The 19,079-nt window shown below is 43.8% G+C and overlaps 1 protein-coding gene across 3 annotated transcripts in view; it reads left to right on the plus strand.

Moving 5' to 3' along the window:
* Nucleotides 1-19,079, plus strand: part of CARD14 (caspase recruitment domain family member 14) — a 159,233-nt gene that overhangs the window by 129,860 nt on the left and 10,294 nt on the right. For 2 of the 3 annotated variants that reach the window (XM_073608188.1, XM_073608191.1), the window contains exons 18-21: nt 8,611-8,701; nt 13,576-13,749; nt 15,322-15,443; nt 17,486-17,601. In XM_073608188.1, the coding sequence (XP_073464289.1) occupies nt 8,611-8,701; nt 13,576-13,749; nt 15,322-15,443; nt 17,486-17,601 (503 nt within the window). The remainder of the gene's footprint in view (nt 1-8,610; nt 8,702-13,575; nt 13,750-15,321; nt 15,444-17,485; nt 17,602-19,079) is intronic. The other variant, XM_073608192.1, reaches the window with a different exon arrangement.

Below are 19,079 nucleotides of genomic sequence, written 5' to 3' on the forward strand. Positions count from 1 at the left end.
CCCTTCACTGCCAGTCACATTTACACAGTAATCAGTGCATTTTTAATCACACTGATCACTGTATAAATGTGAATGGTCCCAAAATAGCGCCAAAAGTGTCCGATGTGTCTGCCATAATGTCGCAGTCACGATAAAAATCGCTGATCGACGCCATTACTAGTAAAAAAAAAAATTAGTAATAAAAATGCCATAAATCTATCCCCTATTTTGTAGACGCTATAACTTTTGCGCAAACCAATCAATATACGCTTATTGCGATTTTTGTTTTTACCAAAAATATGTAGAAGAATACGTATTGGCCTAAACTGAGGAAAAAAACAATTTTATATACTTTTTGGGGATACTTATTATAGCAAAAAGTAAAAAATATTGCTTTGTTTTCAAAATTGTCACTCTTTTTTTGTTTATAGCGCAAACAATAAAAACCGCAGAGGCGATCAAATACCACCAAAAGAAAGCTCTATTTGTGTGAAAAAAAGTACGTCAATTTGGTTTGGGTACAACGTCGCACGACCACGCAATTGTCAGTTAAAGCGACGCAGTGCCGAATCGCAAAAAACGCTCTGGTCAGGAAGGGTGTAAATTCTTCTGGGGCTGAAGCGGTTTCTAAGGGTAACAGTTCTTTCACGTTTACTACAACTTTTCCTTGTAGTTCCTCAGCACACTGAGCTCCCGGTCTCTCAATGGACCCTCTGATTCACTGCCACTGAATCCCTTGAGCTCCTCCAATATTCACGGTGGTATCTTCTTCAAGCACCACCCTTGCCTCTCTGCTGGGTCCCTAGCTTGGCACTCCCGATACTTCTCAAGCTTCACCCCTGCTGACCGGCTCGGTCCCTGGCTTGACACAAGGCTGCTCTGCAAGCGTCACCTTCACTGGCTGGGTCCCTGACTTGATCACCGTCTGAAGTTTCCCAATTCTCCACCGTGCCAGTTCGGTGAGAATACTATTCCGGTACTTGCTTCAGTTACTCACTGTGGTCCCTGGTAATAAGGTGGATGGTCCCCCTGTGGCAACAGATTCCCCTCTACCTCCGACCACGACAGGTTCTCCGGCTGGCAGAACTGTCACTTCTGGTAGGACTGCAAGCAGCAATCTCAACCCTGTGCTGCTCTCACTTGCTTCTGGATAGGCCCTCAGACAGCCTAGCAGCCAGATGCCCCCAGGATAGGCCCAATCTCCAGCCAAGCAGCCTGGTGCGACACGACACACGTCCACCCAGACAGCTGTAAAGGCGGCACAGAACATAGATCACCTGACTCTACTTGAATAAATAGGCTCCCCCAGCAGGCCGAGGGATCCAAGAAAACCCCTGCCCATTGGCCGAGACACCCCATATACCCATGACCTGACCTTGAGTTGCCCTTCTCATATCTAGTACCACCAAGTACCCGGCCACCTATTGGTAGAAGAGAAAAGTGCTACAAGGCCAAACTTAGGGAGAAATCAATGGATCTCTAACAATCAACCAGGATAACTACTCCTGGCAAGTAAATATGTGAGGAGCAACCCTGCCTAAACTCCAGGGTGCTACATCTTCACAGCACTTAACTTTTTCCACATTTTGTTATGTTACCGCCTTATTCCAAAATGGATTAAATTCATTATCTCCCTCAAAATTCGACAAACAATACCCATAATGACAACGTGAAAGAAGTTTGTTTGAAATCTTTGCACATTTATTAAAAATAAAAAACAAAAAAAATTCCATTTACATAAGTATTCACTGCCTTTGCTCAATACTTTGTTGAAGCACCTTTGGCACCAATTACAGCCTCAGGTATTTTTCAGTAGGATGCTACAAGCTTGGCACACCTATTTTTTCATGCTTCACTGTAGGGATGGTATTGGCCAGGTGATGAGCCAGGTGATGAGTGGTGCCACTCTACTACACAGGCCTGATTGGTGGAGTGCTGCAGAGATGGTTGTTCTTCTAGAAGGTTTTCCTTTCTCCACTAAGAAACTCTGGAGCTCTGTCAGAGTGACCATCGGGTTCTTGGTCATCTCCCTGACTAAGGCCCTTTTCACCCAATGGTTCCAAACTTCTTCCATTTACGGATGATGGAGGCCACTGTGCTCATTGGGACCTTAAATGCTGCAGAAATATTTCTGTACTCTTCCCCAGATCTGTGCCTTAATACAATCCTCCTCTGAGGTCTACAGACAATTCATTGGACTTTATGGCTTAGTGTGTGCTCTGACATGCACTGTTAACTGTGGGACCTTATATAGACAGGTGTGTGCCTTTCCAAATCATGTCCAATCACCTCAATCAACCACAGGTGGACTTCAATGAATTTGTAGAAACAGCTCAAGGATGAGTGGAAACAGGACTCACCTGAGCTCAATTGTGAGCTCAGTGTCATGGCAAAGGCTGTGAATATTTATGTACATGTGATATTTTTGTTTGTTTTTTTTAATAAATTTGAAAAGATTTCAAACAAACTTCTTTCACGTTGCCATTATGGGGTATTGTTTGTAGACTTTTGAGGAAAATAAAATGTGGAAAAAGTGAAGCGCTGTGAATACTTTCCAGATGTACTGTAGATGGACTTGACTAACAGATTAAAGCTAAACCCCAGCTAACACTTAAGCAGTTGCAGCAGTTTGTTTCCTTTTGGGATAAAGGTTTTACATAGATAAATAAAAGTTGATCATTGTATACACCCCGGTCAGTGGTAAATAGATTGTCTCAAATCTCTAATGGGGCGTACACACAACCGGACTTTTCGGCTACAAAAGTCCGACCGACACCGACCAAATCCGACTGTGTGATGTCTGCATCGGACTTCCGACGGACCGTTTCGGTCGGAAATCCGACATACTTTAGATTTTAAGCCTGCTTCAAATCTTTACGTCGTAACTCCGCCGGACTCAGTTCCTGACAGAGAGCCCGTTTGTCTGTATGCTGGTCCGACGGACCAGATACGATGGAGGGGCAGGGTACTGCATCTCGCGTTCGCTGCAATAGGAAAAATACATTTTCCTATTATGGCGAGCGCGGGGCATCCCAGGCCCTTAGGTCTGGTATGGATTTTAAGGGGAACCCCCTACGCCAAAAAAACGGCGTGGGGTCCCCCCCAAAATCCATACCAGACCCCGATCTGAGCACGCAGCCAGGCCGGTCAGGAAGGGGGGTGGGGACGAGGGAGCGGCCCCCCTCCTGAACCGTACCAGGCCGCATGCCCTCAACATGGGGGGGTGGGTGCTTTGGGGGAGGGGGCGCCCTGCGGGGCCCCCCCACCACAAAGCACCTTATCCCCATGTTGATGAGGACAAGGGCCTCTTCCCGGCAACCCTGGCCGTTGGTTGTCGGGGTCTGCGGGCCGGGGGCTTATTGGAATCTGGGAGCCCCCTTTAATAAGAGGGCCCCCAGATTCCGGCCCCCCACCCTATGTGAATGAGTATGGGGTACATGGTACCCCTACCCATTTACCTAGGGAAAAAGTTTCAATGATAAAAAACAAACTACACAGGTTTTTAAAGTAATTTATTAGACAGCTCCGGGGGGGGGTCTTCCTCCGGCTTCGGGGGTCTTCTTCCAACTTCGGGGGTCCCTCCGGTTCCTCTTCTCCCGGCGTCCGGTTGGTTCATCTCCGCTCTCTCTGGCCTCTTTTCCCGGTGTTCGACTTCTGCTCCTGGGACCTCTGCTCCCCGTGTTCCAGTTCTTCTGCCGGCTCCTCCGCTATCTTAATGCCGCACTTTTGCTAGCGGAGGCCCGGACTTCTGGCTTCTGGCTTCTTGGCTTCTTCCCTCTTCTCTTCTTCTGATGTTGACATGATGGTCTCTCCGGCTGGAATGCTCTCTGAGCGCTCCAATGTGACTTATATAGGCAGAGACCCTGCCCCCTTATGCCGTCACAGTCCCTGGGCATCCTGGGACTATGACGTTTTAGGGGGCGTGGTCACCGTGTGATGTTGACCACGCCCCCTAAAAGAACCAACTGGACGCCGGGAGAAGAGGAACCGGAGGGACCCCCGAAGTCGGAAGAAGACCCCCGAAGCCGGAGGAAGACCCCCCCAGAGCTGTCTAATTAATTACTTTAAAAACCTGTGTAGTGTGTTTTATTATTGACACTTTTTCCTTAGGTAAATGGGTAGGGGTACCATGTACCCCATACTCATTCACATAGGGTGGGGGGCCGGGATCTGGGGGCCCTCTTATTGAAGTCTGGTGGCAAGTACGTCGGACCTAGCTTCCCAGAATGTCCGGCCATGTGTACGCCCCATTACTGACACTTTTTGCTGGACAGCTTGCTGGGTCTGATAAAGGAAGTAGAAACATAACAGACTTACTGTATAAATCACCAGGTGAAAATAAAGTAAAGAAAGTAGGGCTGCACCAATACCGTTTTTTTTACCGGCGAGTACAAGTTTCAATACTTTCGGCCAATACCAATTACTGATACCTATGCGGTTCAATTTGAGCCCATATTAAATACTGTAAATGGGCTCAAATCGCACTGCACATAAACTAATGCAATTTGAACAAGAATGCGGTGTGATTCCTGACCGAATCGCATGTGGTTTCCCTCACCGCTCCTGTGTGAACTGTGTGAACCCAGGCTGAAATCACTATGATAAGCTTGGATTCACACAGGAGCGGTGTGGGAAATGGCACTGCATTCCTGTTAATATCGCATGCGATTCTTTGCAGTATGATTTCAGCCCATTCATTTTGTACGGGCTCAAATTGCACCACAAAGGTATCGGTTTCGGATATCGGTGCATTTTCACGAGTACAAGTACATGTGAAAATACTCGGTATCGGCACCAATACATGCATCGGTATCAGTGCAACCCTAAAAGAAAGGCTAAAAAAAAAAGTGCAGCCACCACATCTAATGTCCTGTACACACGACCGGTTTTCCCGTCGGAATAAACTCTGAAGATTTTTCCGACGGAATTCCGCTCAAGCTGTCTTGCATACACATGGTCACACCAAATTCCGACCGTCAAGAACGCAGTGACGTACAACACGTACGACGGCACTATAAAAAGAAAGTTCAATAGCCACTGCGCCACCCTTTGGGCTCCTTCTGCTAATCTAGTGTTTATCTCGCATACAGACAAGCGTTTTTTAGGAATAGGAATTTGTTCCGTCGGAAAAATATAGAATATGTTCTCTATCTAAGTCCGTCTGAATTTTCGACAGAAAAAGTCAGATGGGGCATGCACACGGTCGGAATGTACGATGAAAAGCTCCCATCTGACTTTTTCTGTTGGAAATTCCGACCGTGTGTACGCGGCATAATAATTGGTAAGCTATAATATATATTACATTTTTGTTTTTGGATTTAATATTGCTTTATGTTCAATGTAAAAAAAAAACATTTAAAGTGACTGTATTACTGTTGCTGCAAAGAGATTGCATGATTTCTTTGTGTTTCTGTGGGATTTCTCTGGTTTCCTCCCACACTGACATGCTGGTAGGTTAATTGGCACTTGTATATATTGATCCTAGTGTGTGTGTACAAATTGGCTATGCACACGTGTTATTCCATTCTGCATGCTAGTCCAAAGCCTGAGCAACTAGGAAAGGTTGAAAAAGACCTGGTAACCTACCTCCTAATTAATTTCCCAAGCAAATTTTACAGGTGCATCTCATAAAATTAGAATATCATCAAAAAGTTAATTTACTTCAGTAATTCAATTCAAAAAGTGAAACTCATATATTTTATATAGATGTGTTACACACAATGAGAGGAAGCCAGCACAGCACAGAGATGGTGGGAGCCCCTCATAATGAGCACAGCAGGGGTACAGCCCCAGGAGGCAGTTCCTCCTGGGGCTGTACCCCTGCTGTGCTCATTATAAGGTGCTCCCACCATCCCTGTGCTGTGCTGACTTCCTCCTGGGGCTGTACCCCTGCTGTGCTCATTATGAGGGGCTCCCACCATCCCTGTGCTGTGCTGACTTCCTCCTGGGGCTGTACCCCTTCTGTGCTCATTATGAGGGGCTCCCACCATCCCTGTGCTGTGCTGACTTCCTCCTGGGGCTGTACCCCTTCTGTGCTCATTATGAGGGGCTCCCACCATCCCTGTGCTGTGCTGACTTCCTCCTGGGGCTGTACCCCTGCTGTGCTCATTATGAGGGGCTCCCACCATCCCTGTTCTGTGCTGACTTCCTCCTGGGGCTGTACCCCTGCTGTGCTCATTATGAGGGGCTCCCACCATCCCTGTTCTGTGCTGACTTCCTCCTGGGGCTGTACCCCTGCTGTGCTCATTATAAGGTGCTCCCACCATCCCTGTGCTGTGCTGACTTCCTCCTGGGGCTGTACCCCTGCTGTGCTCATTATGAGGGGCTCCCACCATCCCTGTGCTGTGCTGACTTCCTCCTGGGGCTGTACCCCTTCTGTGCTCATTATGAGGGGCTCCCACCATCCCTGTGCTGTGCTGACTTCCTCCTGGGGCTGTACCCCTTCTGTGCTCATTATGAGGGGCTCCCACCATCCCTGTGCTGTGCTGACTTCCTCCTGGGGCTGTACCCCTGCTGTGCTCATTATGAGGGGCTCCCACCATCCCTGTTCTGTGCTGACTTCCTCCTGGGGCTGTACCCCTGCTGTGCTCATTATGAGGGGCTCCCACCATCCCTGTTCTGTGCTGACTTCCTCCTGGGCCTGTACCCCTGCTGTGCTCATTATAAGGGGCTCCCACCATCCCTGTGCTGTGCTCATTATGAGGGGCTCCCACCATCCCTGTGCTGTGCTGACTTCCTCCTGGGGCTGTACCCCTGCTGTGCTTATTATGAGGGGCTCCCACCATCCCTGTGCTGTGCTGACTTCCTCCTGGGGCTGTACCCCTGCTGTGCTTATTATGAGGGGCTCCCACCATCCCTGTGCTGACTTCCTGGGTTTGTACCCCTGCTGTGCTCATTATGAGGGGCTCCCACCATCCCTGTGCTGTGCTCATTATGAGGTGCTCCCACCATCCCTGTGCTGTGCTGACTTCCTCCTGGGGCTGTACCACTGCTGTGCTCATTATGAGGGGCTCCCACCATCCCTGTGCTGTGCTGACTTCCTCCTGGGGCTGTACCACTGCTGTGATCATTATGAGGAGCTCCCACCATCCCTGTGCTGTGCTGACTTCCTGGGTTTTTAACTTTATCATAACGAATAATCGTAATTATTATGACAATGATAAAACGATATTAACGAACATTCTTATTTTGTCCGATTCTGAATCTCCCATCGACTACCAGTACCAGTCTCCCACTCCCATATTAAAAAAGGTCATTTTCCCAAACCTCACTCAGCAGCAGAAGAAAACCTGTGATTGGTCAACAAAACACCAGTCACGTTTCGTATAAAATTCGGAAGCATAGCAATTCGTATTTCGGATGCTTCCGAATGTACGAATTTTCGGAAATTCGTACGAATTTTCGATTCGTACGAAACAAATCGCACATATCTAGTACCAATGTGCTTGATTGGCCAGCAAACTCGCCTGACCTAAACCCCATAGAGAATCTGTGGGGTATTGCCAAGAGGAAGATGAGAGACACTAGATCCAACAATGCAGAAGAGCTGAAGGCCGCTATCAAAGAAAACTGGGCTTCAATAACACCTCAGCAGTGCCACGGGCTGATCGTCTCCATGCCACGCCACATTGTAGCAGTAAATCATGCAAAAGGAGCACCGACCAAGTATTGAGCGCATACTATACTGTACATGGACATACTTTTCACTAAGCCAACATTTCTGTATTACAAATCCTTTTTTTATTGGTCTTATGTAAGAATCTAATTTTCTGAGACACTGAATTTTGGGTTTCCACTAGCTGTAAGCCATAATCATCAAAATTAAAAGAAAGAAATGCTTGAAATATATCACTATGTGTATAACACATCTATATAAAATATATGCGTTTCACTTTTTGAATTAAATTACTGAAATAAATGAACTTGTTGATGATATTCTAATTTTATGAGATGCATCTGTATGTTAAAAGGCTTTCAATCAAATAGATAGCCAGAGAGAAGACCCAGATATGAATGACTGGATATATATTTCACTATATATATCTGCCAGGAGTTAGGTGACACCAGCAACAGCAGAATTAGGGAAATTCAATTTCCTGTGTCACTAGAGGGATGGGGCTATATTTCAATTGTTAGGGGTCAGCAATAGAGAGTGGCTCCACAGAATAACATAAATTCTGTTTTAGGACCAACAGCAGATTAGCCTGTGGGACATGGCCCAGTACCTTCAGAACCATGAATACACATAAATCTACATTTGGAAAGAACCAAGATGTCTGATCCATCTCCATTAGGGTCACCATACACAATATAATCCTACCATACAATCATTGTACTATTAACTTTGGATTTACCAAAATTATATAATATAAGAACCCATCTATTCTATCCAATCAATTTGTATCCAATAAGGAAAGCTACTTGTTGGTAGATCTAAAGGACATGGTACAATCAGATTGTGTGTTGAGCTTTATGCTGAATACTAAACGTGCATATATACTGTATGAAGCACATTTAAGGGCTGCATATTCGATCGTTAACAAAGTCTTTTTATAGAACATAAGATAAAGATTATACCTGCATTATCTACTATAAGGCTGAGACTTTACATTTCAATTTCTCCTTTAACAGCCAAGAATAGAAGTTCGTATAGTCAGCACAGACCGGTGTAGCTCCCATTTGCTCTGGATGTCTCAGGACTGTGGCCTTTGCTGTCATGAAAGTAAATATTACAATATCTAATTTGTCTATTTTCTGTATTGTATATGTGGTTAAAGGATCATTCCACCCAAAACTTATATCACAGTATTTGGTAGATGCTGGAAAGTTAGGTTGGTGGGTTCTTAAATCTCTTGGGGACTCTACTGGTGACATTTTCTCACTAAGTTCTTGGGTTTTCATACCTCCTGTTGCTATTTTGAGGGATACAAGCTCTTGTTGTTTGAAAGATGAATATACTTTCAACAATCCTTTATTCATATTTGTCTATACAGACTCCTGAGAAGAAAAAAAAACTGTTGTAGGAATATCTGTTTTGTTGATAAGGTTCAGACATTACGATCTTCAACCTGGAAGCTGCGCTTCATCTTACCTGCAGCTGCTGCTTCTGGCCAACAGGGGGACTGAAAGACTGGAATATAGTATTGTACCTCTTTCTCAGCTCCTTTTAGTGGTGGCTAGATGCAGCTGCTGCAGGAAGAGAATATGTAAACGCACTGCTTCCAGACTGGAGGTCCTCATGTCTGAAACTCCTGTTTATCAGTAAAATGTATACCCTGACAAATTACCATTTTCCTTTTAATGAACAAAGAGTAAGCTCTCAAAGTGCACTCATTCTTTTATTTATTTTATATTATGTAAAATCTAACGAGAGCTGGAACACACGATGGTGTAGTATTTCTCAATTAACTATAAGCAGCTGAAAAAGTTTTAAGATTTACATGGATCGTCCCAGTCTGTACATAAATAAATCAATAAGGGAGGGAATGGTCCCTTTAACCACTTCCTGACCCGGTCATTTTTTGCGATACGGCCCTGCGTTGCTTTAACTGACAATTTCGCGGTCGTGCGGCGCTGTAGCCAAATAAAATTGATGTGCTTTATTTCCCACAAATAGAGCTTTCTTTTGGTGGTATTTGATCACCTCTGCGGTTTAAATTTTTTGCGCTATATACAAAAAAAGACTGACAATTTTGAATAAAAAACAATATCTTTTTACTTTTTGCTATAAAACATCCCCAATAAAAAAATGTAAAAAATCAAATTTCTTAATCAGATTAGGCCAATATGTATTCTGCTACATATTTTTTGGTAAAAAAAAATCCCAATAATCGTATATCGATTGGTTTGCGCAAACGTTATAGCGTCTACAACTTAGGGACTTTTTTTCTTTTCTTGTTTTTACTAGTAATGGTGGTGATCAGCGATTTTTAGTGGGACTGCGACTTTGTGGCGGGCAAATTGGACACTAAGTGACACTTTTTGGGGACCAGTGACACCAGTACTGTGATCAGTGCTAAAAAATGTCTGTTTCTCCACTAAATGATCGGCGGGTCGCGGTGGCCATCGTGGCCGCTGGACCCACTGATTGGCTCCCGCTGCGTCCAATCACAGTGGGAGCGGCACTCCGGCGGCGCACGCGCGCCCCCTACATCACGTGCACAAAATCACGTACAGGTACATGATTTTGCACAGCTGGACTGCCCTGCCGTAGTGTATATGCGGTGGGCGGTCCGGAAGCGGATAAATTAGGGTATATAAAGCACTGTAATTCATTAAACTGTACAGATTGCACTGCAAAGAAAATACAGTGCATACAGTTCATAGTTGCTCAACCTCGGGATGAGTGCCAGGCAGTGTTGCAAACCACCCATAAATTTGTGGACAGTTTGTAAAAATCGGCCAATTTTTACCCTGTTCATAAATGTCTGGGGATGGCAACCACTGCCTGTGAAAAATGTGGCTGCAGGTCAGCTTGGGAACTGCCCATGTACATTTCTGAATCCGCTCCAGCTTGGAGGGACTCGGGACTTAGGCCTGTGCCCTGGACTGGGATCGGCTCTCCTCAGACCCCCCATGTGTTCCAGACCTTTACTACTGCCCTCCTATCCCCCTGTAACCCTCCAGCTCCCAGGCTGTGTTCTTTTACCCAATCACTAAGCTCTCCGCCCTCCACCTGTCCTGTGCCAAGAGAGCTACAGTAAGTCGGGACAGCCAATGGGAGCCAAGCAGTGTGGAGGGAGCTGCCGAAGGATTTAAACAGAGGGAAGAGTGAGTCTAGGAGCGAGTAATAGAAGTGGTGAGTGCGAGGACAGCGCTCATTACTGCCATAGATTACATTATCTTCTCTGGCAGCACTGTGTTCTTGTCTAGTTCTCTGCGTGCTTGCACACAAAACCCGGTGACCATGCAGTCAGCCCTTGAGCGGTGTACAAACATGATGGGAGCACTGGAGAGGTGCTGGTGCCTTAGAGGTAGGTGAAGTGGGGGATGGGGGAGCTCAGGTGATGGGAGTCACAACTGGGTGGGAAAAATGGTCAATTCTTCTCCCAGGTGACCTTGTTTGGGGGAGGCTGATCAATCTTTCTTCCAAAAGGGGGAGTACAGATCTCAGATGATTTCCCAATCTATCCATATACATCCAGATCACACTGACCCTTCCCGATGTCTATTTGCAGGTTGGCTGAGCCCATTTGGTGTTTTTTCCTCTGCTCTGATATAAGGGGGGGGGTTCCCCTTTACACCAGAGTCTGCGACATTCCCCTTTACATCAAAATTCACAGATCTCCCCTTAACATCAGGGTCCACACAGTTCCCCCTTACACTGTAAGGGGGAACCTTCCAGACTCTGATGTAAGGGTGAACTCTGTGGACTGTGATGAAAAGTTAAACTCTGTGGCGTCTGATGTAAAGGAGAACTCTGGGGACCTTATGTAAGTGGGGGAGGGGGATGTGTGTCTCTGGTGACTAGATCCTACCTTATATCAGTGTTTCCCTTTACACCAGAGTCTACAGCATTCCCCATTACACCAGAGTCCACAGAGTTCTCCTTTTCATCACCCTGCAGACTCTGATGTTAGGGAGAACCCTGCCGACTAATGTAAGGGGAAACTCTGTGGACACTACATAGTCCTGACTCCTGACCAAGGTGTTTATTGTCCCAACAATTGCTGGTTTTAATGAAGTTATTCTTTAAGATCAGCTCAGTCAGTCAGTCAGTCCTTTTTGTGTGCATGAAAGCATATGCAATAGAAATGTTTTATTTAAAAAAAATGATCTTTGTCTTGAGGTTTATGTGTTTGTGAGGCTGTCAGCTGTGGTACAGTAATTAGGAATATTTTGTGGGTACAAGGACTGTTATGTGAGCAGTGTGTATATATCAACTAGGCACAGATACTGTTTAACCACTTGCCGACCGCTGCACCCCGATATACGTCGGCACAATTGCAGCGGTGGGCAAATGGGCGTACCTGTATGTCCCCTTTAATTGGCGGGGCTAGTGGGCGTGTGCACCCGCCGCGTACAGCATGACCGTGCCCGTGGATCCCATGGACTCAATGTCCGCAAGGGGCCTGCGATCGTGTCACGGAGCGGAAGAACGGGGAGATGCAAACAAGGAATTCCCCATTCTGCCTAGTGACATGACAGGGATCTACTGCTCCCTGTCATTGGGAACAATGATCTCTGTCATGTCAGTGGTAGCCCATCCCTCCCACAGTTAGAATCACTCCCTAGGACACACTTAACCCCTTGATCACCCCCTAGTGTTTAACCCCTTCCCTGCCAGTGTCATTTATACAATAATCAATGCATTTTTATAGCACTGATCACTGTAAAAATGACAATGGTCCCAAAATAGTGTCAAAAGTGTCCGATATGTCCACCATAATGTCGCAGTCATGATAAAAATCGCAGATCGCCGCCATTACTAATAAAAAAAAAATAATAAAAATGCCATAAATCTTTCCCCTATTTTGTAGACGCTATAACTTTTGCGCAAACCAATTAATATACGCTTATTGCGATTTTTTTTTTTTTACCAAAAATATGTAGGAGAATACATATCAGCCTAAACTGAGGAAAAAATTTGTTTTTTTATATATTTTTTGGGGATATTTATTATAGCAAAAACTTAAAAAATGTTGCTTTTTTTTCTAAATTGTTGCTCTTTCTTTGTTTATAGCGCAAAAGATAAAAACAGCAGAGGTGATCAAATACCACCAAAGAAAGCTCTATTTGTGGGAAAAAAAGAACGTCAATTTTGTTTTGGTGTGAATCTCGCAATTGTCAGTTAAAGTGACGCAGTGCCAAATCGCAAAAAGTGCTCTGGTCAGGAAGGGGGTAAAATCTTCCGGGGCTGAAGCGGTTAATGATCCTCCCTTAAGCCCCTCCCACTGTTAGCTGGAATCTGGGCATGCATACTGATCATTGTGGCATGCTACACATGCCACAGAACCTATTATTCTGTTTTGTATTAGGGTGCCCCAGGCCATTCATAATTCTAGTCATGCTCACATTTTGTTACTGTTTGGAATTTGTCATAGTAAATCCAGCAGATTACTTTTGCTGAGTATTGATAATGTTTAAATATTGTTTATACTGCTTAAAAATATTGATTGTCTGAGTTTATAATAGGAGTTTCTATCATATTTCAGGATGTCAGTAAAAAAAAAAAAAAAAGTGTTCTGTCAGTAAATTTTCCATGTGTTGTCAGTAAAAAAAATTGTAGGAGGCTGGTAACCCTGGTGCCATATCTGAATCATTTTACTTTTCTTTGGCAAACTGAGCCAAGTGGCATTCAATTCCACCACTGAAATGGATGAAATATGGAAAAAATTATAGTAAACTAGCAGACCAAAAAATAGAAACTACTCTGTTTCATCTATGGTAGAAATAGAGAGAGGGGTTTGAATTTTCTTGGTTCATTCCCAACATTAAATATACCTTTCCAGAAACAGGTAAAAACTGTACCTTTGCTACGAATACATCTTTTTTTGTGTGTTATTGTTATGCACTTTAGTTGTGTTGTCCTTTAATACAGTCATTTTTAATAGAATATTTTAATTATAGTATTGCTTATTTTATACTCCTTTGTAGATCCTACTGCTACCTACCCTACAGGCAGAGGATGCTTGACATTGATGCCATACACACTGGTCACTCACTATAAGATTACAGTTATGCGCCCAGTCCTCCTGGTCCCTTCTCTGCTAAGAAGAATCCTGAGTGAGAAACTATGTGCAAATAAAGACTACATGAAATGTGACACAGGTATATTCAGCATTCTTTCAGCAATATAGACTGCAATCTGAATGATGTCCTTACAATTCTGAAGCCAAATGGGCTATGAAAATTTTACTACAGCGGTGTACCTCATGTATGTGATTCCTCAATACAACAAAATGATTTCCATTAATACCTTTAGGTGCTCTGTGGTGGATAACACATTTCTCCCATTTTATTTTACTTTTACACTGATAGTCATTGGACAGTTCCCTAATAAGAGCATTGATGCTCAGTGAAAAAGACATGGCTAGTAAATTGAAGCACCTTGATGGTCACTGCAAATGCCCCTTTACATTAGTAGTCATTAGTACATACATACATACATTAGTATGTATGTATGTTACATTGGTGGTCAGTGGTCATAAGTGAAGTGCCCCTTACAATGTTGGTAAATGTAGAATTGGTCCTTATATTGGTATTTAGGGGTGGCGTGCAACCTTACATTGGAGGTTAGTAGAGCACAGTCCCCTTACATTGGTTGATAAGATTAAGCACTCTTTTGTGTGAAACGCATTAACTGTATGTCAAGGCCTTGTGCTGTTTGTCCCATTTTGGAGGAATAAAGGACTTTTATTGGATGATATCAGCAGTGTGCGGACACTTTTTACTTTCTCCTTCCCCTTATATTGGTGTTTAGTGGAGAGGCATCTCCTATATTGGTGGTCAGTAGTAAAGTTTCATCTTACTTTGGTGGCCATTAGAGGATGAGTTTTTTAATAGCAGCCTTGTGGTCATTGGGCAGAAGGATGCTCCCTTACACTGGTGGTCAGTAAAAAGAAGAATGCCCCTTATATTGGTGGTCAGTGGGAAGAATGCCCCTGTTACATTGATGGTCAGTGGGAAAAATGCCCCCTTACATTAGAGGTCATTAAAACGAAGAATGCACCTTATATTGTGGTCAGTGGGAATGAGAACTGCCCCCTCATATTAGAGGTCATTAAAAAGAAGAATGCCCCTTATATTGTGCTCAGTGGGAAGAATGCCCCCTTGCATCAGTGGTTATTAAAAAGGATGCCCCTTAAATTGTGGTCAGTGGGAAGAATGCTCCCTTGCATTAGTGGTCAGTAAAAAGAAGGATGCCCCTTATATTGTGGTCAATGGGAAGAATGCCCCCTTACATCAATGGTAAGTGGAAAGAATGGAAAGAGTGGTAAAAAGAATACATCCTTTAATTGGTGGTTAGTGGATGGCAGAGTGGCCCTTGGTGATTAGTCAGAGTAAGATTGCACCAGCATTGGTGGTCAATGAGTGCTGCATCATTGGTGTCGGTGATTGCTTCCCTGAAGGAAAAATCCATGTCCTGCGCTGCTCTCTGGTTCTTCTGAGTTATGTTTCCACTATCACTACTCGGGCACCATCAGGTGGGAGATCAATCTGTTCAGGACAACCTGCACTCCAATGGGTTTCACTGACCTGGGACACCAGGAATGAGCTTAGTGATGCCCATACATGCCCACTCTTATTGATGACACCTAGGTGGCCTGCTCTCACCACCTCACCACTGCTGCTTTGCATATGTACTTTGATATGTATTCTCACTGAAGCTATTCCTTTTAGAAAGTTTGACGGATGCTGAATATGCAGCAAGAAATCAACGTGGAGACATAATTGGTGAAAAGGAGGGAGAGGGCATACGCTGCTGGTATACTAGACAGAATGTGGAATCTGTAGCCCAACAGGTAAGAATTCAGAAGGCTTTAAAAGGTTTATAATAAAAACGATATTTTAATTTGTTTTTGAAAAGATGTAGCTGGGTTTAAATGACCCAATGATGTATCATATTTCTTGGGTAATCCAAGATGAACTCTATCTTTACTTTAAAGCTCACAGTGTACATTAAGTCCCCTGATTTCTATAGAAAAAAATGTCATAGTTTACCTTAATGTAATCATATCATTAAAATTAAGCTGTTACTATGACAATTTTTAACTGGTGTCAGGACAGGGGTAGAGCACTTTATCATGTAAATGTGATCTACTTGTAGCATGACCCCCTTGAGGATTGCTTGGATTTACCTGCTCATCTGCACCACCATGACCCTGTGAACATTCCAACCCACCTGACACTCTGGGTTCAGACACCTTTGCACCACCTTAAAGTAATAAGTTAAAAAAATCAGTGAGTTTATATCCTAATAACATTTACTGGAATAACTCAAAGAAAATCTTGTTGCAAAGAGGAGGTAATAGATCCGCTGAGCTTTGGATAACAGTCCTGACTCAGCAGAAGAATCCCTCTACAATAGTGCAATGGAGTACCACTTGAACATGACTTGAAAGGATAAGCAAGAGTTAGGCATAGGCATTAATTCTGGCAAGACTTCTAAAGGGGGAACCCAGGCCGGCCTATTTGACTTTTAATCCTAATGAGAGATCAATCAAACAAGAATGGTGTGAGGGCCCTTTAAGTAGTAATGACAGCAATGTCCCAGTTGCAGACCTGATGGTCTTCGCCGGCAGTCGGAGCTCATTAACTATATCCAATAAGGTGCAGTAACAAGGCAATGGTATTTCTGGGAATGGTTGATGCAACAGGTGTCTATGTACAGTGTTCAAATAGAAGTGTAGTAAAGTGTTTCCCCAGGGTAAAGCTGTCTGTGCACAGTGTCCCAGTGAAGCAACAAAGAAAGGTTTGCAACGGTGGGCAATTGCCCTCTCACCAATGACCAGGCCGACTGTCAAGGTGGTGCTGGATAGATGTTCAATGAACAACAAGCAGCGCTAGGCCCTTCTCGGCTGAATTGGAATATTGTACACCGCGTGGTAGGCCGCAACCTCACCCTCCCTGTACAGTCTTTGGCCTCTTTTCTAGCTCTTCCCAGCAATCTCCCTGATGGTAGCAAAAGTCCCTGGGATATTTAGTCCAGGTCTATAGTCATGCGGGGCAATTGCCATTCTGAGGAACTGCTAATCCCACAATCCCTTTGGTTTGGCTCACAGAGATGATGTCAGTTAGTAAAGCTGGGCACTAGAGGGACAATACAATAGACAATAGAAATGACAGGGAATCGCCACACTTTGCAATTGTAGTGCATATTGCTGCATACTTATGACGCTGGTGAAGGTCTTACCAACACATGTCCCAGCAGACCTAGAACCTGTGAAATTACGTGAATGGGCACAGCCTCACTGAAAAGGGTGATTGGCTGGGCATATTAACTACTTTATACTCAGCCTCTATGCAAGCAAGATTCCTAAAGAGTCATGGGTACGTGTCCATAGGCTGGACAGATCTAAAGTCCTATGCAGGGAGCTTTTATCCTCAAGACATCAGGAATGTGAATATAGAAATGGGGAGCAGGCAGTTAATGGACTATATTCTTTCCCTGCAACTTGACAAAAATCAACATGCAGGTAATACAATACATCGTTTTTATAGACATGCCGTTCATCCCTTGCATTGGCTTAAAAACATTAGTGCCTGGAGTTCAACTTTGTGATTCCAGCTAAATCCATTTGCCATAGGCATTACATGGAACTTTTACCCTGGATGAACACTTTGTTCAGAATACAAAGATCGCAGTAGTATAAAACTCTTTTTAGGCTCCATAACTGCTACAATGGGGAACAGAATGTCTGATTGGGAACTACTGTATGTGCAATTCAGAAAAATGTGTTACTGATGCAAGAAAGCTAAGATATAAACTCTGTGTTGAGTTTGTCCTAGGGAAACATAATATAATAAAAAGCTAACCATTTCTACCCTCTTTATTATACCACAGAATGCACACTGCCTTCTAGAGCTTGGGCTATCCTGTCTCTCTGCTTTGATTCGTGTGGGTATCTATCCCATTATTCTGCACATCCCATTGACTGAGAAGAGTTCCAAAAAACTTAAGTAGGTGACATTTAAAACTTACATTATACAAGCTGTAAACAATAGTCATTAAAGATATAGAAATTCTGTACAATACCATTTAGTTTTAACACTGACCCTAATATTAAAGCTGAATTTCTGGAATTCAGCCACTTTGTAAAATGTTTTGGATTACTAGGGGTTAAGTTGCCACCTTGTGGGCTTATCTCTTAAATTTTGAAATTGGCATTTACTGAGCACTGGGATTATAGCTATCACTATACTTCTGGTGCTCCACACTGGACCTTCTGGTCTTAGCTCCTGCAACTGCAGAGTTGCATGCAGCCGCTGTGCCCGCCCCTCCCTTCCTCTTGCCCTATCACAAAGCACTTTATATTATGTGAACCCATTCACAGCAGTGGGGAGGTGAGAGCAGAGATGCCATGTTTGAGAACACAGAATGTCTCCTTTTAGGCCCCATTCACACTAGCGCGTTTTTTGATGCATTTTGCATTTTGCAGAAATGCACGGGAATTTTTTAACATGGGTTCCTATGGAACATGTTCACATCAATGCTTTTTTGTATCTCAGCGTTTTTGGAAAGGGTCGGGGACTTTTTCTCATGCAAAATGCAGCGTTTTGCATGTAATGGTTTTCAATGGACAAGCATCAAAAACGCAAGTGCACCTTTTTTGCAGCGTTTTTGATGCGTTTTTGGTGCGTTTTTGCCGTTTTTTTTTTTTTTTGTAATTTTTTTGTAAGACTGTAAAAAAAAATGAAAAAAAAAAAAAAAAAAACGCAAAACGCAAATCGCGGCAAAAACGCGGCAAAAACGCCGCTAAAACGCGGCAAAAACGCGGCTCAAAAACGCGGCAAGCATGAAAAAAAAACCTCCAAAAACGCTCAAAAGCAACATGCATAGGTGTGAATCGAGCCTTAGAGCTCTGAGAGTGTAGCGATAGTTGTACTCCTAGTCTATAAGGCTCGATTCACACCTATGCATTTTTAGTGCTTTTTGCATTTTGCAGATTTGCACTACAGCACATGTCCCATAGGAAACCATATTACATGGACTGTAGAACAAATCTGCAAAATGCAAAAAGCACTAAAAATGCATAGGTGTGAACCAGGCCTAAGTTGACATGCACCTTGTTGGACTTAACCCATAGTAAACCAGCAGATTTGACAAAGTGGCTGAATTCCTGAAGTTCCACTTTTACAGCTTCAGATTATTTACAAAATCTGTACTCTTACCATTAAAAAGCTGTCCTTGAGCTTTAAGTAAGACTTTTCCTAGACTGAGATGGGGTAAGTCTACTGCACACAGGAGGAAGCATTTCTTCAATCACCTATCCCCTAGTAATCAGACTGTCCGTTGTAACTTTGTAGTAATTATAGGCAGCATAGGGGCAGATCAGTGTCAGACATTTGCGAACAACCTGGAACTGCACAGGCACTGGGATTTCATTTTTTTTGCCATTTACAGTGCCTTGAAAAAGTATTCATACCTCTTGAAATGT

The sequence above is a fragment of the Aquarana catesbeiana genome, linkage group LG12 (genome assembly GCF_042186555.1).
Source record: "Aquarana catesbeiana isolate 2022-GZ linkage group LG12, ASM4218655v1, whole genome shotgun sequence".
NCBI lineage: Eukaryota > Metazoa > Chordata > Amphibia > Anura > Ranidae > Aquarana > Aquarana catesbeiana.